A 24,775-nucleotide genomic window follows, 5' to 3' on the forward strand; every position below is an offset into this window, starting at 1 on the left:
TTTTGCTAAACTACAGGTAGGCAAGCGTTAACAGAGCTTTCTTCTGCATTAGCTGTTACCGTTTAGAAAATGCTGCCGATCTATCGCTAAAAATATCTTACCGACATCGATAACTATCGACGAAAGAACATAATCAATACACATTTTTTATGCATTTTAGCGATGTCACATACTCGCGTTGGGGCTTTTTGGACATTGTTCTGAGGAGTCAACGTCTATCACCTATCCGCCATTTTGATATCGTGCTGCACATCTTCAAACATGAGGGCAACAACACATGGCCGTGTGCTGCCTTCTACGTTAGTTGGTACTTCGCTAAAATTGAGCTTGCGCTTGTGAATGTTTTCAATACGAGCGCAGTAACGATGTTTGGACTGTCATGATTATAGCAAAGTTTGTGGCTTTGTGGCTAGTAAGTATTCATATTTTGTTGAGATTTTGGATTAATTTCTGGTGCTGTTCTGTGCATTTTGAGGGAAAATACATTTTCTGTGATTTTCCATTTGAAAAGCCTCTTCCAAAAAGCCGTTTCCATGAATTCCTTATTTCAAATAACCAGAACTTTGTTATTTCTTGACCATTTTCTGTAATTGAGGTATCAAATTGAAAAGCAGATATTGAACTTTTTAGTCATGTGGTTTTCTTTTTAAAACCCAGATACGGCCCACCAAATGAGTTTTTGGTATCCTTTCTTCAAATTGTTTTTGCTCACTCATGCGTGAATGAGGAATTATCTAAGTAATACCAGATGAAAGAGCAGATTCTAAGCTTTAAAATGGAAGGTAATTTGTCTATTGTATTTGTGATTAAGTTATGATAAATCATCGATAAATCTCGGTTTCGTTTTTTGTGGGACGCACTGTATAGAATAGTGATGTGGATCCAATCTTTCTTGATATTCCCATTCCCAACTCAAAACCATGACTGATCATATATACTTGCCTTATAACTGCTCATCGCTCATTTAATAGTCAATTATGAGTTAGGCAAAATGAATGCTTGGTCACACACAACCAATCATTCAATTATGATCTACTTTAATAGCAACACATAATTAACATGAACCCAAAAGAACTCACTGGGTGGAAATCTGATATAATTAAACCAAGGTTTAACCCTAGTTTAAACTAGAATTTTAAACCACACCTCTATAGAATGCCGGCTTCACATTTCTTTCATATTCATGACATTAAATGTATTAATTTATTCATCAAAATTGATTATAATTTTGAATTTTACTATTCTTCCCATTTTGGGACTCGTTTAATTTTTTGACAACTTTTTGCAGCAGGAATTTGGGAATGAGTTGACAACTGGCATTTCATAAAGCTGTGGTCAAGTTATCCCAAGTTTAACTACATCATGGCAATCAATATACCATCCATTATCTTTGGCATTTGAAAGTGTCCATAGAGGTAATATAATATTTCAGAATATGTTAACCTCAAGATGAACAACATTGAAGTGTAAAAAAAACTTTTTCTTCTCTCAGAAAGTATTGCTTCATATTCAATTTGCAAAGCAAGCAACTATTCATACATCAGAGGTAAATACACTTAGGTAATACATGTACCTAGAGTATACCTTGATTTTTGAAAGATCATAATTCATAAACTAAGATTAATAAATATGAAAGGCTGCCGAAATACACGTGCAAAACTAAACTTCAACAATAACATGTTGAAAATGGAAGACAAGGTACAAAGTGCAATGCAAATAAATAATAGTTATGCATAGTATATAAACATGGGTTGGGTGCACTTTATTAAAAATATTGTACATTTAAGCAGATCAACATTGTTTTCAGATTCCTTCCTCATATCTCCATAGTTTCACCATCATCAGCTACATCTCCACTAAAAGCTGCATTTGAATAAAAATTATCACCACTTTGAGGATCCCGCCCTACAGCACCGTGATTGTTTCTAGAACTGTATGTCCGCTGAGGAGATGTGGTGTTATTATCTCTTGAATATCGTGGAGCATCATTCTCTCTGGAATACTGTGGAGCATCATTCCTCCTTGAATACTGTGGAGCAGGCCCCCTTGACGGAAGGTCGCTGCTGCTCTGGGAAGCAGCAGAATAACTTGGAGGTTCAGATGGCAGTCTAAACCCGGAAGACACCAGGTCTGGAACAGGGGAAGGGAGATACCCTTCCGCTTGCTGATGGCCAGCAGGGAAGGGTGTGGCTGCGGAAGGGCCAGGGGTGTGCGCAACCTCTGATGAGGACGTTGATGGTCCTGCTACCGCACCATCAGCTCCAGCTCCTGCAATCGGGGGCAAGGCTTGGTTTAGATTAATTGGTACGGGTTCCCTTGCCACATTACCATGGAAGACAGATTGAGGAGTGTAACTTGAGATCATCTCATACTGAGGTGGTGGTTCTGCAGGCAAAGGAAAAGGAGCTTGAGGATATTCATTGGATGGTCCTGGCGAGGCAAGTCGTGGTGGAGGTGAGTTGATATGCATGGTTTGACCGTAGCTGTTGTAGAACACATTCTGATTAATGGAATACACCTGCGGTGGCCTTGAGCTGGTGGATGGTGAGCTAACTCGTGATCGTGTAGACCGTGGCTCTCTCGTCTCTGACTTACGTGTCCTGCTGTAGCACAACGTTATTGCCACCATGAGGAGAACGGCCACTGCAACACATCCTGTTGCTATGGCAACTATAGCACCTCGAGACAAGCCGCTCTCTGGGAAGAAAAAGGACAAATAAAGTCAGTTTGAGCATGGAACAAGAATGACCTTGGAACACTAGCGTACATATGGGGGAGGCAGGGGGGCAGTCTGCCCCCCCCCCCGGCGAGTCACAACCCATGCAAAGGACGTATTCCTGCCCCCTCTGACGAGCTTGAAGACCTTTTTTTCTTCCTGTCAATTTTTTCTCTGTTACGAAATCCTATATTTGTGGTTGACCTTTTTTTTGCTTGCCAAATTTTTGGGCGGACGAATTTGCCCCCCCGTGGAAAATCCTAGATACGCCACTGCCTTGCAACAAATATAACTAAGCAATAAAACAAAAGAAGCAATCAAAATCCTACAATATAGACAAATTACATTTAATCAGAAATAAGATCTTTATTGTTAGCACCTACATTTGTTTAGTACCAAGGTACTTAAGTATGCTTTACATTTTGAGAGACAATCTTTTGAAAGAAAATGGATGTTATGGAGTAGATGACACTCACCAGTGCCGAGCCTTCTGCAGACTATCCCTACGTCCTCCTGGTGGGCGCAGTTATGTTCTCCCCAGCCATTATGTTTGCAGTATCTGATAGAACTCTCGCTACCATCGCAGTTGACATCATCTAACCAGATCTTTCCTTCACCTACAGGATAACTAGCCTTGGACTTCTCAACTCCTGGAAAACCAAGTTCCTGGCATGCCACTTCAGCGTCAACATCATCCCAGTTATCATCACAGACAGTCCCCCATGTGCCCTCAAAGTAGATCTCCAGACGACCACCACGTGAATCGCTGCCGTCGACAAGACGGATCTGGGAAGAACCTGAAAAGAATACAGAAGACATTCGACTATTATTGTTTAATCAACAGCTCTCAGAGATACTCGCTAGAAAATCTGCACATTCTTTCCATATCTGCCATTGTATAGTCAAATGTACAGTTATTGACATCCTTTGCAGTCAGACAACATGCCAAAAAACAAGGCACAAGCGATGTTGTGTCCCGCTTCCACTTGTGAAAATAACCAGACAGCAGGCAACAGAATTGTGTCAAAAGTTCATTGTGAAATAACTTGGATGGAATAACATTTGTTATAAGAAAGTCTTGCACATAAACATTAACGTTGACCTCAAAATTACCTTAACCTTACCATGTGACCTCCAACTGCAGCCTAACATGCAGGTCTCCCAAGTCCATCTACCATCCAAGTTTGGTTGAAAAGTGACTTTCGGTTGCGGAGTTACCGTATATGTCATACGAGAGTCTTGCACGTAAACTTTAACGTTGACCTCAAAATGACCTTTGACCTTCATTGCATGTATATCCTCCCATTTTCACACAAACACCATGGAGCTACTAAAATATGCAAACACTATGCACTGTGTAAATAGTAGGCCTACTGAGGACTCAGGTTCAGGTCTGAGATACAGGGTTAGTAATTCAATTTCAAATTCGGACTTCTTATCAAATTTTTAGTGAGGTTTTTAAGGATTTTCCATTCATGGATCTTGTTACAGTATCTCACAGTCAATGAAAATTACATAACCTTTTCGCTTTTAGGTATTATGACTTTAATGGGGACCTTTTATCTTTTTTCGCGTTTTTGACACTCCATTAGTGTTCCAAGCCTACCCCACCCCCCCCCCCCGAAAAAAATAAAATAAACTAAACATGTAACTGTTCAGGTTCCAATACCTGCTCCAAATCTAACAGATCAAAATGTTCTACAATAGTCAATATCATAGTTCTTCAGGCATGATATTCTCCTGATTAAAATCAGAATTCTGATTCTTTTGTCATTTTTTTATTTTAAATATTTAAATATAAATATATAAATGTATTGTTTTTTCTTATGTGAATTTCTTTGCCCAAGAACATTCTCATGCTGTTTTTTAATGCTTTTTTAAAGTCAAATGATAAAACTATCATGCAGACTCATCCTGACAAATCACTTTCAATTTCTTTACTATGCAAGAGCTTTTAACCCCTACCGGGGTGCCTCGGACTTCAGAGGTGACTTTTTTTTCAGAGGGGAATATCATGCCTGGTTCTTGCAGTTACTTACCATCATCAGTGCAGATAACCCCTGCATCTTCTGCATGTTCGCAGTTATGGTCACCCCACTCGCTGCTAGGACATGTGAAGATCAAATCCTCCGATCCGTCACACATCACATCATCAAGCCAGATGACCCCTGTCCCTTCTCCAAAGCTGGCGCCACTCGTTGCCTTCTCTGCGTTGGTATAACCCAGCTGTCTACAGATCACTCTAGCATCATCAATGTCCCAGTCATCGTCGCATATCGTTCCCCATTCATCGTTGTAGACGACCTCCACACGACCTTCAGAAGCTACATTGCCACCCACGAGACGTATAGTGTATGAATTATCTACAAAGAAATGGATATAAGAAAATAATTTAAAAGAAATTGAAGCTAAATGTCTATTAATACAAAGCACTTTTGATAACTTGTTAGGCTATTCAATTTAGAGCTCTAAACTTTACATAGTTTTCAGATGGCAACATCACTTTCTCAGAATCAATTATTTTTCCAGCATAAAAAAACAACTGTCCAAATAAATGATTCAACATACACTGTAATCCATTACAAAAAATGAATACATAGAATTGATAGAAACATACACATGTATGTAGTCTTTTAACAAAATTCACAGAAGAACTTTTTACATTTTTACTTTGTACATGTAGTGTATGATTTATCTATATTCATTAAACTGATAGGTCTACATTTTAATGGCTAAGTAAATATCATTTAATAAACAAATATAATCAGATGAAAATCTATAATAATTTGTTTGGTCGAAAAATTGCTGTTCCAATCTTAGGTCTCTTTGCTAAATAACTTGCTCTTAATACATACATGTAAGAAATAAAATCAAACTTTCTGATTTTGCATTACCAACCATAAGTTGTAATAACTGAAAGGGCACAATGCTACTATCTCTGGCTTAAAAAATACTGCAAGTGCAAGCAATCTCAGTTATATGGGGATTACTATAAAATTGCTGTATCATGTTAATAAAATATAAACATAACAGAACTAGCATATCACTCATATTATCTTCTTTAATTCATCTTGAATTACAATGAGTGAGTTCAACCAGAATGATATCAACCAGACAGCAACAGCTAGGCCACCCACTTCAAACACTATGAATAGAAACACATATTTTTACTCCACGCCTGACTAAAGAACAAGAATTCATAAGGTCACATCAATAGAAAATACACTGTCAAGCCTTGATATATCAGTCATGTTTGTTCAGTACAATTCATAAGACTTATGGTTTTTTTTTTTTTTTTTGGTTCAAATTTGAAGAAAGAACTTGGTTTCAATGCAAAATGAAACTATCAGGGTAATCTTTCATTAACCTGGCTCACAATTACAATAACAAATTAATGCTTTTATTCTCTAAATGAATCTATTCTTAGACAACATCATAATGGAAGATTTCAATTTTTGCAATGATCCTACAGATTTCAACAAAGCAGGCATGATTGATATTCCCCTCTGAAAAATAGCCAAGGGTCGCTAAGTCACTGCCAAAGACCGAGAGGTGCCCCTGTCTGGGTTACAAACTCTTGCATGGTAAAGAAATCGAAAGTGATTTTTCAAGGTGAGTCTGCATGATAGCTTTATCATTTGACTAAAGACACCAGCAAAAAAAAACCATGAGAATGTTTTGGGGAAAAGGATTTCACGTAAAAAAAATCTGAAAAAGAATTATAAAAAATTCTGATTTTAGTCAGGAGAATATCATGCCTGACAAAGATAGCCAAGATTGATCAAATTTAACAATTCATCAAATGTCAAGTTCTCCCCCCCCCCCCTGTCGAAAATTGATTTGAATTTTAAAAAAGAGACAAATTCAAAAAAGCATAATTAGAATTATGATATTAAATTTTTTATACTTTCAGAATACAGTTATCCAGGTCAGTATGCAAATGAGGGAACAAACGACATCAGCCACTCACTATTTTTATTTCATTGTATGAAATATGATATACATGTACTTGATTTTTCCACATTACAATGTAAAAGAAGGTTGGATTCCTTTCTGAACATGTGGCATTGCAAACAAGGGCAATCTATTTCCTTGCGATCAATTTTGCAATTCAAGTTACTTCATATACCCGTAATAAAATATAAAATGGTCAGAAATGACATTAACTTTATGAGAAGAAATGGAAAGACTCATGGGATACATATTCGTAATACCTCAAATAAACAAGAGTATACACACATATTGTTATCTAAAGCAAAAGAAATAATAAGAATGGATTATAAAGAACTATATTAATATTAGTGTGTACAACACATACAACACATTAGCGTACCTACTGGAGGGGGGCAGAGAGGGGCAGACTGCCCCCCTTGACGAGTCACAACCCATGCAAGGGATGTATCCCTGCCCCCCCCCCCCCCCCGACGAGAGGTTGAAGACCTTTTTGTTTTCTTGTCAAAATTTTTTCTGGTCCAAAATCCATTATTTGTGGTTGAAGACCATTTTTTTTTTATTGCTTGTCAAATTTTTTTCTGGTACAAAATCCTTTATTTGTGGTTGAAGACCTTTTTTTTTCTTGTCAAAATTTTTTCTGATCCGAAATCGTTTATTTGTGGTTGAAGACCTTTTTTTTTCTTTTTTTTTACTTGCCAATTTTTTTTCTGGTACAAAATCCTTTATTTGTGGTTGAAGACCTTTTTTTTCCTTGTCAAATTTTTTTCTGGTCCGAAATCCTTTATTTGTGGTTGAAGACCTTTTTTTTTTGCTTGTCAATATTTTTGGCAGACGAATTTGCCCCCCCCCCCTTGAAAAATCCTAGGTACACCACTGGTACAAGTACCGTACAACACCAACCTGAATCTGGAACAAATCTATTGAAAAAAATTTGAGTGATAAACCTCACACAATCCGTCCATACCAGTACTTTTTATCTCATCATTGATACAGTAATCTGTATTCCTTAATATTCACAAGAAACGTTCTCAGAAAACCATAAAAGTATTTCATGAAATGTCTCATCACTTAAATCATCACCATCAAATGATACAAGTACGGAGTCCATTGGTTCTCATTGACAAAGAGCAAATTTACCAGTGAAAAAACACCTGACAGGACCCCTCATGGATTAGAGCTTACCTGCCGTTTGGCACACCACTCCGGCATCTTCGTTTGGTTGGCAGTTATGTATCAAGAACCCATCATGAAGACAATCAGTTAGATTTACTTCCGTTCCCATGCACTGGACGTTATCAAGAACGATGTGACCATCACCTATACCATGAGCAGCCGAGACCGTTGCTTCCAAGGCATCTCGGTAACCAAGCTGTCGACAAACAACCTGATGGTGGAGGGGGGGAGAAGAGATCATACATTGAGATTGGATGGCTGCCTGGAGTATTGTTTTGAAGATCCATGTTTATGGTTCAACGAAAGGAAGTCTTAAAAATGACTGGATAACAGTAAGTTCCACTTTCTACTTACCAACTCTTCAAATGTCATCACACACTTCCATCCTTTGTCCCACTTTGCTTCTTAATCTTACTAAATAATCACCAATGAATATTTAATGGCACATACCATTTACCACAAGAAAGGATCACCAGTCGTTCTTTAAGTCCCTCTTAACTTACGAACAGCTTTATGAAACACATCCCTCATTTGTAATTTATCCCTGTTTCAAGAATAAATGAAATATTCTATTTCTAATCCATCTACCCACTTCATAACCCATGTCTCTGTTTCCCCATCTCCTTTATATTATTTTTTTTCTCTCTCTCTCTTTCTCCCCTCTCCTTACTTGAATTTCTTCTTTTTTTGCTAATCATGTTCAATTGTTTGGCAGGATGCATAGAAAGCAACAAACTTCACATTATTGGCCCCCAAGAAATACAAAATTATTTAAACAAGGTAATTGTACATTATAACACTATAAATATCCACTGAATATTTACACTATTTTATCAATAAGTCATTTGAAAAAAAAAACAAGAAGGGAGCTATCCTTCAACATTTTAAATGGTAATTACACAACAAAAATACAAATTACACAACAGATAAAGAGAGAGCAAGGGAAAGAATGTATAAAAATGGGAACAAGAGAGGCATACATGTATTAGTTTGGATTATAAAGTATAAACTCACCCTTGCATCTGCCAAATCCCACAGATCATCACAGACTGTACCCCAAACTCCATCATAAAACACCTCTACTCGTCCTGTTGATTCTACATCTCCTCCAACAAGACGAATATTAACTGAAATCAAGCAAGGTTAAGGTTTAGGTTATAGACAAATTTCAGCGGTACTTGAGTTTGAATGAATAATTATAAGCATTGAAATTTATATCAAATTTATCACTAGCAAAAGAATATAGTAAGGACTCGGAAACCGATCAGGAGATCATATAGAAATGAGAGATGCACTTTCATCTATAGAAAGACAAATCATGTATTTTTTTTTCTTTTTCTGTCAAGTTAAGGCTTTGTACAAATTTCAATATGATCCTGAAAGTAGGCCTATCCCCTTTTTTTGGTTATGTTATAATAAGTAAAACGGACAGATGAAAGTCCTATCAATCATAAACATATAGTGTACAAATATACCAGGCTTTGAGTAAGTATAGCGGGAATTATTCATCCGAGGTTGGACTGGCATTCTTATTTTTCCCCCAAGGGCGAAGCCCCAAGCTAACGTAGTAATTTTGCCAGGACAGCTGAGGATGACATGAGTCATAGATACATGAGAACACTTTAAAGGGGTGGTCCAGGCTGAAAATATTTATAGCTTAATACACAGAGTAGAACTCACTGAGCAAAACGCTGAAAATTTCATCAAAATCGGATAACAAATAATAAAGTTATTGAAGTTTAAAGTTTAGCAATATTTTGTGAAAACAGTCGTCATGAATATTCATTAGGCGAGCTGATGATGTCACATCTCCACTTTCCGTTTTCTTATGTTATTACATAAAATCATATTTTTTTCATTATTTCATACTTGTGTGAATAAAATGTCTCCCTTATAATGAAATAAGTTGCAGCAATAAATATCTAATGCACTAAATCAGTTGTCAATCCAATTTTTCTAGTTCTTGGAGGAAAAAATTTGAATAAACCTAATTTCATATAATAAAATACAAAAGAACAAGTGGAGACGTGACATCATCAGCCCACCTAATGAATATTCATGACGACTGTTTTTACAAAATATTTCTAAACTTTAAAATTCAATAACTTTGCTATTTGTTGTCCGATTTTGACGAAATTTTCGGCATTTTGCTCAGTGAATTCTACTCTATTTATTAAGCTATAAATACTTTCAGCCTGGACCACCCCTTTAAATATGTTCATTTTCTGGAGGGGTTCACTAACTTTTGAGAATCATGTAAGATTAAAAGTTTTCCTTATAAGATCTACAATTCTTCAATTTACAACCTACAAATCAATATCATAGCATTTAATGAATAATGTCTATGCATGTATACTTGCAATACAACTTTTTATTTTCATTTATTCATTCAACGATTTTACAAAACAGTAAACATATCAAAATGAAAAGAATATAACAAATAAAAATGAAATAATCAAATGAAATTATGCCTACATATTTTGAGTAGGCAGGTTATTGAAGTTGATATTGTGAAGACATTGGTATTGGAACATATATGGTGAATTCCATTCAGAGTGTGTAATGAATCATCCTACTTACATTCTGTTTGATTAGCACACTTGACCCCAGCATCCATTTCATGTGAACAGGTGGCTCCGGATGTACCCCACAGGCCATGGTAGCAGTCATTGATCTCTTGCTCCCATCCTTCACAACGCACTTCACTCAGAGCTATGCTACCGGATCCCGGGCTGAATTCTCCTTCCATGGCAGCCTCAGACGCTCCAATGTACCCAAGCTGGCGGCAGATCACATTAGCATCCTGGATGTCCCACTGCTCGTTACAGATGGTGGCCCATGTTCCGTTGAAGATGACCTCCACGCGACCCTGATTCGGGGCTCCACCATCGACGAGTCGGACTATGTGATCTGCATGCAAGAAGAAACACAATCTTAATGATGATCACATGTGGTATTACCACCAAACCTCAAATCTGTCATCATAATCACCATTTTCATAATTGTCATCATCATCATAATCATCATAATCATCGTAATCATTAGCACTTCAGCAGCAGCGTCATCATCATCACCACCATCTTCATCATCATCATTATCATCAACATCATCATTGTAATCATTGGATTAGCCTCCCAACTTTGAAACAGAGGGTCGTGGGTTCGAATCCCAGCCATGGCGTAATTTCCTTCAGCAAGAAATTTATCCACATTGTGCTGCACTCGACCAAGGTGAGGTGAATGCGTATCCGGTAGGAAGAAGTTCCTTGAATGCTCGAGCGCCCAATCAAGGTAGCAGTGCTAAAGCCAGGGTAGTAAAAATAGCAGGGTCCGCTGGGAGAACAGTTTTCGGAACTGAAGTGGCTACCCTGGGTAAAAATGCCATTATTATTATTAATCATCATCATCGCCATCATCATCGTCATCATTGTCATCATCATTCTTATCATTGTTCCACCATACCATGGCTAAATTGTCATTACTATTTCATCATATCGTGACCATTACTGTATCATTACCAGTAATCCTACACTTATCATTACCAGTATCATCCTGTTCAAAGCTTCCCTTTCTACAAAGTTTTTTTTTTAACTAAAACACAACCAAAACTTTTAACTAAAGGATTCATCCAGACAATTTTCCAGCTTCTACACCTACCTTCAATATCACAGCGGACACCAGCGACCTCCACCCCAGTGCAGTCATGTTCTGTCCATTCACGATGCAAGCACATATCCAGCGTACCTTCATTCCCTACACAATTCACATCATCCAGCATGATAACACCATCCCCTGTCCCGAAGACAGCATCCCCCACTGCCTGGAGCGCCCCCGTGTATCCTAGCTGCTTACAGACCACTGTAGCTTCACTGATATCCCAAGAATCATCACAAATCGATCCCCAGGCTCCTTTATAATTGATCTCGACCCGACCCTCATAGTCGGTCTCGCCACCGACTAATCGAACCTTATACTGGTCTGAAATAGAAAACAAAGACACCAATGTCTGATTTTGATCTTCTACACAATTCTAGCATTTAGCCTCAACAACACTACATCTAAAGAAGTCCACCCCAACAAAGGGTTTATTTGAATAAAAAAAGAAAAATCCAACAAGCATAACACTGACAATTTCATCAAAATCAGATGTATAGTAAGAAACTTATGACAATTCAAAGTTTCGCTTAATACTTTATTACCGGTATATGAACTTTTCTAGTTTTCTCCTCATTGACAAGTGAAACAACAATTAATTCCTCCCTGAACATGTTGAATTAACACTGTTTAATACTAAATATGGTTCAGTCAAGTTGGCCCTTATTGTCAAATCTGTAAAAAATGAAACGTTGTATAAATCAAACAATAAAAACGAAAGAAATAGTGAGTGAGGGACATCATCGACTGTCACTTTGCATGTCACTGAGTTGTGCATATCACTCTTTGTGAAAAATAAGCGAAATTAAATGACATAACTTTCTTATTTTACACCCAATTTTGATGAAATTTCGAATATTACGTTAGTTTGATTTTTTCAAATCAACGGTTTTCTAGGGTGGACTTGACCTTTAACAAGGACTGAAATGAAACATTTTTAAGAGAGCTCTGCATTAAATCATCACAAGAGCTGAGAATTCTTATCTTTACAAGCAATTCTTCTCAGGACCATTTCTTTAAAATTTAAGAACTGGAATGGAATGTTTGAACAGTCATGTCAGAAGCCAAGAATTTTTTATCAAACCTCATTCATCATACTAGTAATTGTTGAACAAATGGAATTAATTCATCTGAGCCCCTTGTCAAAACTTTTCCCATTGTTCCCATAAACATGAGAAAAAAATGGTAATGAAGCAAACTTTATTTTGTATCTTTGAAATAAAGGAAGGAACCTTACCACTTGAATAGCAGGAGACACCAACATCTTCACTGTGGCTGCAGTCATGCTCCCTCCATCCGTTATTCGGACACGATACCAAACTCTCCTCGTTGCCACTACAACCCACTCCGTCAAGCCAGATAGACCCTGTCCCGGCTCCAAAGTAAGCTTCTGGCAAGACTTCTATGGCTCCCACATAGCCCAACTGCCGACACACCACGTTGGCGTCCGGGATACCAAAGTCATCATCACATACTGTACCCCAGGCATTGGAGTAGAAGATCTCTACTCTCCCTTCAGCATCAAACATGCCACCTGACAATCGGATGTTACAACACTCTGAGCAGAAAAAGAAAAGAAACTGTGTAAATAATGAATAGTGGTCAACATGCACAGCTACAGCTAATTATAGGCAGTCCTTCTCTTTTTGACTCCAAAACTATTTTGATTCGCAGATTTCTTTTGAAACAAACGTATAGGAACACTGCGCAAGCCCCTCTTTGTGATATGACATGGTAACACATTTGCTCACATCACTAAACTTGTCACAAACAAAAGAAAACACAACCAATGGGTATTAAGCAGAATAAACACACAAAATAATTGAATCTAAATCTATGCATTCAGAAATTCAATTAGCAGGATTAGCAGGAATAATGCCTAAAACATTCTATTATAACATAATACATACTTAATATATATTATCATATCACATATTCTAATATGATATTCTATCCTTAAAAATAAAGTATTAAGTATACTATAATGATCACCTATCAAGGCCTGTTGAAACTTGAAAAGTAGGTATATAGATACATTTTATCATGCTTTTAAGCAATTCTGAAATCTTGTTCAATTTCCACACATTGTGCACCTATATCATCGATTCATGAAAGCAATACTTTTCACATTTTTATGTAAGCGTAATAAGGTCAACCTTGTAACCATGTTCCCCTCCCTGGGCTTTCCCTCCCCCCCCCCCCCCAATTTTGGAGGAAGCAAGCTGATGTCCTTCCTTGATCAATGAGTATTATTTGTGGAAGAGATAAGAACTGTTTGCATGTACACTGGATGTAGGCTAACATGATATGGCACAATCCACTGTTCTGCCCATTGGATAAGATCACGCTAACAATTTTCTTCTCACAATCTATGTCTACACAGTCTACTCTAAATTGTGTATGTTTGATTCAAAATCATAAGTAATATATGCTACTGGGCATCTCCATAATGTATTCTTTTATATTTTTGTTCTTTTTTTGAAGTGTTGATACTTCTTGACAAAATCTACTTCAATGTAATAGCTGTGGCACATTTCAGTAAGGAGTAATGAGAACTAATTTGTTATGAAACAATGACATGAAAACTTTGGACATTTAAATCTCAAAAGCTTCCTCAAACTGTGTTCAAACAAAATGAAGGTAATATTATATATTGTTTAGGAATAGCTTTATGCTACATGTATCTAATTACAAAAACATGATCGATCATGTTACATTGCTCCAGCACAAGATATCTAATGATTCCTGTCTTTTTCACAACTTATTTTGGAATGTAAATTCACTTTTAATAAGCTGTAAAATAATGATCTTTACATTATCTTACTGAAAAAGAAAAAAAACTATACAACAGGCACTGCAACAATTGTCTACCAAAGTGTAAAAACTGTGAGTTGTTAGTCCCAAAATGGCATGATTTAGATTCTCCTGAGCAGCATTGTGGGCCACAAATTTTATTTTTTAAAAACAAATAAATTCTAAATTTATTTTATTTAGTCTAAACTAGAGACAGAAAATAAATCAAAGTGTTATGAAATATCCTATTTATAATTCATAAAATTGACCCCACTGAGCACTGCGTTGGATTGGATATTCTTAAATAATGAGAAATGAAAGTACCACAGGGTACAAAGTGAACTGGCACCTTTAGGCCTATAGGCCTATGACAATTATTAGCCCATTTGTATATTTGCCAGTTTTCATTTCTAAGTTGTTAAAATACTCCATGATGTAACTCTCTATAACCTGCATTACTTAGCTCCAAATGGGAATAAGAGATGAACTTGGATAAAGGGAAAGTTTAATCCTCTTTCCTACAAAACAGTTAAGGCCCTTCAGATGCTATAAAAGAACCACATTACAGTTGGAACTTGAGCACAGGGGTCGGTATAATAGAAGCACAAGAGTATGCCCTATGGATTACTCCACAAGAATGGATGAATCAATACAAGTTCATGGATGGGTTGTTTCCTCAATACAACAACATTTTGCAGGTGCCATACTGATAATACATTAAAGGATATACTCAATTCTCTTGGTGTATATTTTTCATGTTTTTCAGTTTTTTTTTTCTTTTTTTTTGTATACTAATTTGTCTTATCCACCCTAAATAGTGCTGTATAAACTTGTACATTTTTGTTCTTAGGCTACAATTCGTATTAAGATTTATGAGCGTGAATTTAAATGCAGATGCAGTTTAAAAATGTATTCCCTGAATATTTGGAATTCAAAACTATTAGATTAATATGTAGACAGTATTACTATTAGCAGCAGCAGTATAGACATGTCACGTGTAGTAATACTTACTTACATAGACTTTAAAAAAAGCAGATATATACATGTAAGTTGTAGCAATGTTGGTGGTAGTAGCAGCAGCAGTAGTCATAGTAGTAGAAGTAGTAGTAGTAGTAGTAGTAGTAGTAGTAGAAGTAGTAGTAGTAGAAGTAGTAGTAGTAGTAGTAGTAGTAGTAGTAGTAGTAGTAGTAGTAGTAGTAGTAGTAGTAGTAGTAGTAGTAGTAGTAGTAGTAGTAGTAGTAGAAGTAGCAGTAGCAGAAGAAGAGGTAGTAGTAGAAGTAGAAGTAGTAGTAGTGGTAGTAGTAATAGTAGAAGTATTATAAGTAGTAGATTGAAAAGAAATTCCACAGAAGATATGAGACTGCTTTTTTTTCGAAGAAATAGGACCTATGCCTATTATCAATTTATGGATAATAATTCAGCAAAATATAATAATTCAAACAACAATCATGAAATAAATATGAATCATAACCATTTAAAACACTAAGCAAAGTAACAATGATGGTGACTTTCCCTGTGACCATCTAGATAAATAACTAAATGACATACCTGAAGGCCCTTTATGGGTATGGTACTAGCTTGGCGGATGAGAAAAAAGAAGAAAACTGAAAATAGTGCAATTGAAAAAAAGGCAGAAGAAAATGAAAAAGAACTGAACATCATTAAAGTTCACAATAATACTGTCAGAAAGATAGAGAAACAATTGGGTACTACCCACAGAATGTATAATGCAGATGATAGATTATAATAGTAATCTAACTAGTACTGGTAGACTGCCAATTAAATTGCACAACCCTGTATGATTATATACATACCTTGCCCTTGCGAGACGACAGGTGTCAGATTAACTAGAAGCACATAGAAAACAAGTAGCAATAACGACTCCATAATATTGATAAGTGCACCGATCTTCATCATGGTCTCATTTCCCAGCTACTGACTCCTCTCTCTCTATATGATATCATCAAAATGTCTTGTCAAGGCAAGGTTAATGATTACCGGCAACAGAAGAGCGTACGATACTCGCTATAATGTCTGGAGCAAGCCTCCAGGGGACGAAAATCCTCTACTGTTGTTGTTAGCACCACTGCCAATTCATGATCTCAACGTCAAAGAATGCGAGTTTCTGCCTTTCTGGTTGAACCTGTACCTGCAGCCCGACGCTCTCCCACAAATGAATGCATGTCCGCCGATCGATGTCACTTTACTCTTCGCATACCAGTCGAATAATAAAAACGGTACCGAAATATAGATTTATTTTACCTTTATGTCCTGCTAGTCATGATGACAGTTAATCAACTATCAATCGTTTGCTTTGTCAAATTGTCCTTGATGTAAATTAGATTCAACAAATATTGATTTGATGCTGAATAAGGGGTCAAACATAAACTGTGTGAGAGAGTCCATGGTACTGTACTGTGCGGCCAAAGGTCCAGAGAGGGCCAGGCGGTCTAATGCGTAGCTCCAGCAAGCTCGCGCGCTCAGAAGTCCGGAGACCCTTCTTCAAAACTCTGGTATAATAAGTGAGCGCTGCGGCGTGTAAAGGGGCACCGGGGGGGGGGGGGGGGCAAGCATCGGGATGGGGAGAAATTGTGCGCGCTCCGCCCCCCCCCCCCCATAAATAATAAAATAAATAGATAGATAGATAGAAAGACAGACAGAGAGACAGAAAGAAAGAAAGAAAGAAAGAAAAGAAAAAAAAGAAAGAAAGAAAAGAAAAGAAAAGAAAAAAAGAAAGAAAGAAAGAAAGACAGGAAGAAAGAAAGAAAGAAAGAAAGAAAGAGGAGAAGGAATATTTACTAAAGGCCTGTATAACACAATTAGTTAATTTCAACTTGCATTATACATGCAACAGTGACTGGCCGTGCCCAACTTCTATAACCTCAAGCTAGTAGAAGGGGGCATTCGGGGGTTCGATCGACCCCCTTCCCTCCCCAAAAAATCAAAAGCAAGAAAAAATTAGGAAGGAAAACAGTATAGGGGGACAACACGATGCCCAACGATAAGTCACTTTTTTTGGGGGGGGCTTGTCTTAACTAAATGGCCAATAGTTTTGACAGCTGTCCCCCCCCCCATTTTTTTTTTTTTTTTAGAAGTCCAATCGAACCCCCTTGTTGAAAACCCGGGCTCAGGCTTGGCTGAACTCTAACGTGATTGTTCAACTTTTAGTTCAACCTCTAAATGGAGTTTGGACTCCAGGCTCTGGAGCGTCACAGAACGACTAGGAGAATTAAAGAACTGGCGAGGGCGAATGCCGGGGGCGGATGGCCTGTAAAAACTACCGAAAATATATAAACCTTGCTCCCTCTTCATTTTCTCCCACTCCTAATCTCTAACATTTTTGTATGATTAATCATAATGCAACAGTAACGTGAAAGAAAAATGAATCAACCAAACAATCAATTAACTATGTTCGTTAAACAATCAATCGAAATATTTACCAAACAAGAGAAACAAGTGAACAATGGGGCCTATTGGGCTACCGATCTTATTTCAAAACGTTTTATTTACCCAAACCCGGGCCAAAATCATCCCCATAGCCACTATCATGATTATCGTTGTCGTACTGGGGGTACAGGGGCTTGGGGATGTCGCCTCTCCAAGTACAAATATCATTACCGAGAACAAAAGGGGGAAAGAAAAATGAGAAGGTTTAAATATGACTCTCTGTATAAAGTTAAAATGATCTGTCAAAAAATATAGATTCTCATTTTTAAAAGGTCATTTTTAATAACTCTGATCTCTCGTTCGTAAATAGGCCTATTTAGAAAATGTACCCCGCAGGACCTATACATCATTTTTGACTTGTTACATTAATGTAAAATAATATAAAAATTAAAAAGTAATAAAAACAATAATGCTCTTATTCTCAGTATTCTTGGATCGTATAAAAGCTATATAGGATCTATCTTACCAATATCAATTTGGTCCGATTATTGTTTGGTCCAACCATCGCGGTCCTTTACTCACTATAGTCATGTATTCCTATGACCATTTATAATGGCCTAACTTCCCTTTCTATTTTGCTCTTTTGGTTCGTGAGCAGTTATCTTTATCATATTGACTAATTATTGATGGACCGCATAGATATTACACGAAACTTCATTCTATTCATTTCCTTTATTTCAATAAAATACAAATCAAGTATAAAGACATTCGAGCCCATACAAATTAATACGATAAATAAGATCGTGCAATCGTCACAGTAAAATATACGAATAATTTTTTTTAATACGAAATCTAACAACGGTATATACTGCAATGAAACCTAAAAATCAATTATGCATAATTATAAACATGATAAAGAAAATGTTGTTGTTATTATAATGAAAAAAGGTATCGAATCGCAAAACTGATAAGTAAAGGTTGTAGACAATGACAATGTACAATATGCAAAAATGAAATCTCTCAACTGATTAAAGAAATGGTGGTAGTTAGTTACAATAAAAATATCTTACAATGGTCAAAGCTATATTTTTATAGGAATGGTTTTAATTACAATGAGACTATATCTATAAGATTTCTTAAATAAGATGATTAATCTACATAAATTTTCGTTGCTCTCGACCATGATGCGAGGCTTTCTGTGAATTTGAGTCAGTCGTTTCATCAAGAAAATACCTGAATATGACAATTTTATATGACTTTGATTAACAAACTATCATTGCCAGAATATTTAAAATGTTCGTTGTATCTCTAATCGATTGAATCAGCAACTGATCTATCAGGCTAGGACACCTACTTTTTTTCTTTTTTTTTTCTTATTTTTCAAAGCGTAACCGTCTCTCAAAGATAAGCAATTTCCACGCGCATCATATTTCGGCGGTCGCCAATCGCCGAATTCCCATCTTGGTAGACGCTTGTAGATACAAATTATCTTTTCAATACAACAGTTTATATTTCATGCTCTTTACACGACAAGGCACTATCTGAAATAATACTTTTTCCGCACCAGACGTATCAGAACAAATATTTGCCTCTACCCTAGGAAGACTTAATCCCAAAACACGAAATAAAACGAATTGAAAAAAGTTCTTAGTAAGAATTGTCTAAAAATACTTTAACGTTTCACTTATACTCATGTCTGTTTCAGTTTTCATGATGTCCATTTCTTTAGCCTGGCCTTACCTATTATTACTAACTTTATTTCATTCTCATTTTCATTGTATTTATTTCATTTCCAACAAAATAGAAATTAGGAAAATACAATTTTGTAAAAAAAAAATATGATAATAAGTCAATGCAATATTATGTATCGTTATTACACTTGAAATAGCTAAATGGCGTTATACTCAAGGGCGCCGGAAGCGGGGGGGGGGCAGGGGGCACTGCCCTCCCCCCCCCCAAATAAAATTTTGGGGGCAAAATCTCGTTTTGCCCCCCCCCCCCCCCAATGTGCCCCCCTGAAAGTAGAAAAATGATAAATTATTTAAGGACAAAAAGTAAACGAAGGCACTTTTCTGCCTGAAAATTGTCATTTCCATTGTCAAAAATAAAAAAAAATTTGCCCCTGACGGGGCAAATACATTATCATAGTAAGCCTCGCGTCTTTTGACGAACAGTTCCTCTGTGAAACATACCTTTGATAAGCCCCTTTTCCATCTTATTACAGTGTGAAAACGTTTAACCTTTTAATGAATAAATTTCAGACTAAAAGCGAATGGCCAATTAATAGTGGTCCACCAATTATAAGGTTTATAACTCTATGATGCTGGCTGTGTCGTCTAACAAACGCGCGGTCGCCCAGAAACGCTCAGACCGGACCCGATATCACTAACGCGCGTGAACACTATTTACTCGAGCAACATATAGAATCTATGTGATTGGTGATTGGTTGATTGATTGATTGGTGGTGATTTTTTACCTAATTGCTAAGAAAGCATGAATGCTTGTAAGCAAGCAACCAGAGGACCGACGGCTTAAGGTCTTCTCCGAAGGACCTGGTACTGAGGATTAATGCCTTACCAAAGGGCACTAGCGCACCAAGTGGGAATCGAACCGGGTCACCGGAATACGAATCCCCCGCTCTACCGACTGAGCTATCGCGCCTCCATATGTCATAGCTGTCAAGCCCAGAAACCATAACATCTCGAGAAACTTGTTTCAAATATTTTATTAATACAGTGATAACAAGTCAGTGCCCTAAAGAAAATATCAAGGTCATTTCAACTCAATATAGACATGCTATCACAAAATTACACACAGAATAATCATGTGTAGAGGATTATAATTTATTATTTGTGAAAATGGTGAATCCCACTCCAAAGCAACTTTGACATAATGTTTAGACATGAAGACATGAATAAAATACTATAAAAAATATCTTAAGATATTTTCACAGCCCCGTATTTTCCTCTATTCCTTTTCATTGGCATGATTGGAAAGCGTTTTGTCTGATATATTTCAGCTCATATGATATAGCACTTATATATTTTAGATTCCAAAACTTCTTCCCATTGCCTGTTACTAATCAAATCGAGATGGCAGCTATGTTCTCTGGTTCATCCCAGCTTTTGTTATTCATGGACGTTTGCAAACATAAAAAAACAATCCGGGCGTGGGTGGGGCTGAAAGACCTAAATTTTCGAAGAAACTTAAGAGCGAGGGGGTTTGTGATGGGGGAGCTTTTGCATTTTCTAAAAGTCTTTAAAAGGCCTATATTACAGTGGTATGAAACAATTTCGTTTGCAATAAGGCTCGTCATTTGCTGGAACTGGGACCCTGATCATGAAGAAACACCATTCTGGGTCAGAAGGGAGGAAACAGAAGGAGCAAAAAAAAATCCAAGACTGTTTAATTCTCAAGAAATTTTTTTTTGGATGCTGTTAGAAATGCAACTTTTATACTCCATTTTTACACAAAGTCCTTACCGGGGGGGCGTCCACAGCCTCTCCCGCTCGATCGCTTCGGTATCTCACGCTGTCAAAAATATTGTGCCCCCTTCGGGATTTTGCCCCCCCAAAACTGTAAGTGTTCCGGCGCGCCTGGTTATACTCATTACAATCAATAACAAATAAAGTATGACACTAAATAATTTTACATTCTGTAAAAATTGACAGGCCCACTGAAAGCAATGGCCTGTATTTACTTGCTCCCCTTGTCTAGCTTCGACCATTAAGATCCTTCTCAGTGATCCAAATCTGACTGCGTTCGAAAGTATCAACAAAAAATATGCTTTCTATAACGGTGATTGTTATGATATTATTTCCTTCTGCATTTTTAAATGTATTCATCTGTGCCTTTATGAGATTCCTTCAATGATTTCTACAGCCTCCAAATAACCTTATACATTTCATATGCAATGGTTGCCGCATGAAGCTCGTACAAATGAAGGAAAGGAACACATAGCATCCCGATGACCGCTCCGATCTTGCCATCAAAAAACATACTTAAAGACGGCCATGCTACAGACGACCCTACTTCGTGAACCAGACTGTCATACATCCATTGAGTTACGTTGGTCATTCCAACAACGATTAAACAAAGTAAGGTCCACTTTTTCTCGCGATCATCTCTTGGTTGGAGGCGCTGTACGCAGAGAAGAAAAATAGATTGGTAGTATTTTCGGCAAACGCCAAACAAGCTGGCAAAAACGCTGACAATGTTCATCGCAATTTCATCTTCAGATAATCCTATCACTGTACAAAGGTTACCAACAGAAGAAATAAAACAGATCGTTTCAAACAGGAAGGCTCCAGTCACTGTGATGAGTAACATTATGTTATTTTCCTGAGATATGACGCCCTCTACCCTGGCCACATGGCTTCCATCATCCCCTCGGATTAAGTTTCTATGCCAGACAATAATTATAATCATGGGTGTGAAGAATGTCATCCTCAAAAACCATTGAAGGTAGCGACCACGAAGCTTTGGGTAGTTTCCCGCTAGAACAAGGTTACTCAACCCAAGGTACACAACACATATCAATAATGTTACTGCTACTATCTTTTCTATGTTATTAGATAGAGCTCCTGCTGACACCCTGTTACTTGTCTTTGAGTTTCGTGATAAGTTTACGCATTCAGGACATCGGCAACCAAGTGAGTCCTCATGAGCCCCAAATGACCGCATTTCGATGCTTTCATAACTGATCCCTCCATTTGATTGAGAACTTCGGAACCGACGTACGTCAGATTCATTCGGGTTCGATATCTTCCTACGGACTGCTGAAGAATTATAGAGGATCCTTCGAAGACTGCTCCAATTCGATCGGCGAACTAAGTCATGACCAATGATAGAAATACCGTTTTCTGTATGGAAGGTTTTCATGATGTCATAGGCTTGTTGTGGAAGGAATTGTGATCTCATTTCAATGAACAACCAAGTAATCATGATGGGAAGTTCTATCGTAAATGGTTGAAAGATGGACAAAACGCCAGTCACAAATTCTCCTGCAGAGTCGTTCCTCAAACATAGATATACTGCGCGCTGCTTATCAGAGGAATCTTCGAAATCGAAGGTGAACGGCGCGACCAATCTTTGTATACATATCCATATTCCCATTTCAATCAACAAAAGAGAGGTCCAACGCATCCGTGGCACTGCAATAATGAAAGCGTCACAATAGTTAGGAATTAGGTGGAAACTTAAGCAGTAGACAACTGCAAAGATGCACGAATAGCTGACAAATACACTAATAAGTTCAGTGTTTGTGGCATTAGCGGGGCTGTTCATTGAATATTTATCAAAACATAAATATACATTCACTAATTCCGTGAATATATATAAGAATGCTAGGCCTGAAAATATGTAAACTATATTTTGCGTGACGTTGCTTACTGTTGGCACTTCCCCATTTTCTCGTTGTATTTTTTTCATCTTGTCCAGCTTAAAGGTCTGCCGTTTTTCTAGAGCCTTTTCGAGAAGTTTAATCTGGATCAGTGCAAAAGCACAGTGTTTGCATTGGCGAGGCCAGAGGACCAAACCTTTATTATGCAGTTGCACTACTCTAAGACTCAACCACACCATCACAGCAAAGGTTGACACTATAACAATAATCAGTACAAAGTTCCTAATAACGATCAACTCGGAGATGAACGCGTAATCAGAATTGATTCGACTTGGTAATATTGGGATGCACATTACTAGGAGTCCTATGGCTATAAAAAGACAGACTAGGACAATGCAAGTGTAGGACTCCTGCCAGGCCTTAGGCGTAGGAACATCACCAGGGTCATCGCCATGTTGGTGCCCATCAGTATCCGCATCCCTCGTGCTTCGGTCCTCGCCTGATGAGAATTCGCTTCTGTCCATCTCACTGTTTTCACCCATTGATGACAAGACATTGCCATCCCTTCTATGATCAGGGTTACTTGAAGAAACGGTGTGATCTTCAAAAGTCGACATGACGTCCCTTGAATTGACAAGTATTGAAGAAGACAGGGCAAAACTGCAATTGACAAGTATTGGAGTTCAGCTATCTGTCAAGTACAAAAACAATGAATAAATAGATATATAAATAATGATGAAATTATCCTCAATATTCGCTGCATTGAATTGCACATGTATACAAAATGGGCTGGTTACCCCTGTAGGGTCTATTCCAACTAGGATCGGTTAACCAGGATTTATTAACCGGTAGAATTTTACGAGCCACGAGGTTTAGATATATGGTGCACATCATTTTGAAATTTGACATTTTTCAAATGATATTTATAATGTCTGTAATAGATATGGCATGTCAAATGGGCCAGATGTACCAAAAGATTCGATGGGATTTTTTTTTGCCTTCACTATAATATTTTGAATAAAAAAAATCCCACTTTGGGGTAACATTTGAGGCATCTCTTCTTTTTCTTTTTTTTATTCTTCTTCATCTTCTTCTTCATCATCATCTTCTTTGTCTTCTTCCTCTTCTTCTTCCTCCTCCTCCTCCTCCTTCTCCTCCTCTTCTTCTCTTTTAATGTCCAAGGAATACGATGTAAAATCGTATAGAAATCGAACGATCCCTTACCATATTGATATAAATTACAAACATCCTCGTCTGAAGAAAATACCCTCATTCGCAAACAAAGATGAAAAGCATTTGAAATATCGACGTATGTTTAATTTTCCATTTTAACCCAATCATTAAGGTTGTACTTACCTATATACTGAAATCAAACCTCGTTGGGTGTGGTCCTCTATTAACACCAACTGGTGTCAACACAGTTTTACAGCGTTTACGCTTGAACTGTTTGGAGCAATTAGTCTATTTTGGAGAGCTAGATCTGGTAGCTATATGAGAGAAATATTCGTCTGCAAGGGTGCACTGCCTTACCATGCTTAAATACCAAGTATCGGTATATACTTTAATCGAAACTATGGTTAGTAGAGTATCCTGTGTTTACAACGCACAAGTCAAAAGACATGTATTTAAAGTCATGCCATTATTAATAACAAACTTGTTCAAAACCAAAGTTTTGAACAAAAGTAATAAACATGATTAACGACCAATCAAGAGTAAAACATTATTATGAATACAATACAAACATTGGCACCGTGTATA

General features: G+C 37.2%; 2 protein-coding genes across 2 annotated transcripts; both read right to left on the reverse strand.

The window, feature by feature from the left end:
* Window positions 1-794: 794 nt before the first annotated feature.
* LOC121408251 (deleted in malignant brain tumors 1 protein-like) lies at window positions 795-16,737 on the reverse strand. The gene is made up of 9 exons (XM_041599647.1): window positions 16,104-16,737; window positions 12,734-13,054; window positions 11,500-11,820; window positions 10,424-10,753; window positions 8,858-8,970; window positions 7,853-8,054; window positions 4,756-5,079; window positions 3,193-3,513; window positions 795-2,697 (listed from the first exon to the last, which is right to left on the reverse strand). The coding sequence occupies exons 1-9, from the start codon at window positions 16,204-16,206 to the stop codon at window positions 1,817-1,819; spliced, it is 2,916 nt and encodes a 971-aa protein (XP_041455581.1). The 5' UTR covers window positions 16,207-16,737; the 3' UTR covers window positions 795-1,816.
* Window positions 16,738-21,514: 4,777 nt separating this feature from the next.
* LOC121409497 lies at window positions 21,515-24,528 on the reverse strand. The gene is made up of 2 exons (XM_041601416.1): window positions 24,374-24,528; window positions 21,515-23,708 (listed from the first exon to the last, which is right to left on the reverse strand). The coding sequence occupies exon 2, from the start codon at window positions 23,632-23,634 to the stop codon at window positions 21,553-21,555; it is 2,082 nt and encodes a 693-aa protein (XP_041457350.1). The 5' UTR covers window positions 23,635-23,708; window positions 24,374-24,528; the 3' UTR covers window positions 21,515-21,552.
* Between the last annotated feature and the right edge of the window lie 247 nt (window positions 24,529-24,775).

Source organism: Lytechinus variegatus, chromosome 2, assembly GCF_018143015.1.
Source record: "Lytechinus variegatus isolate NC3 chromosome 2, Lvar_3.0, whole genome shotgun sequence".
Taxonomy (NCBI): domain Eukaryota; kingdom Metazoa; phylum Echinodermata; class Echinoidea; order Temnopleuroida; family Toxopneustidae; genus Lytechinus; species Lytechinus variegatus.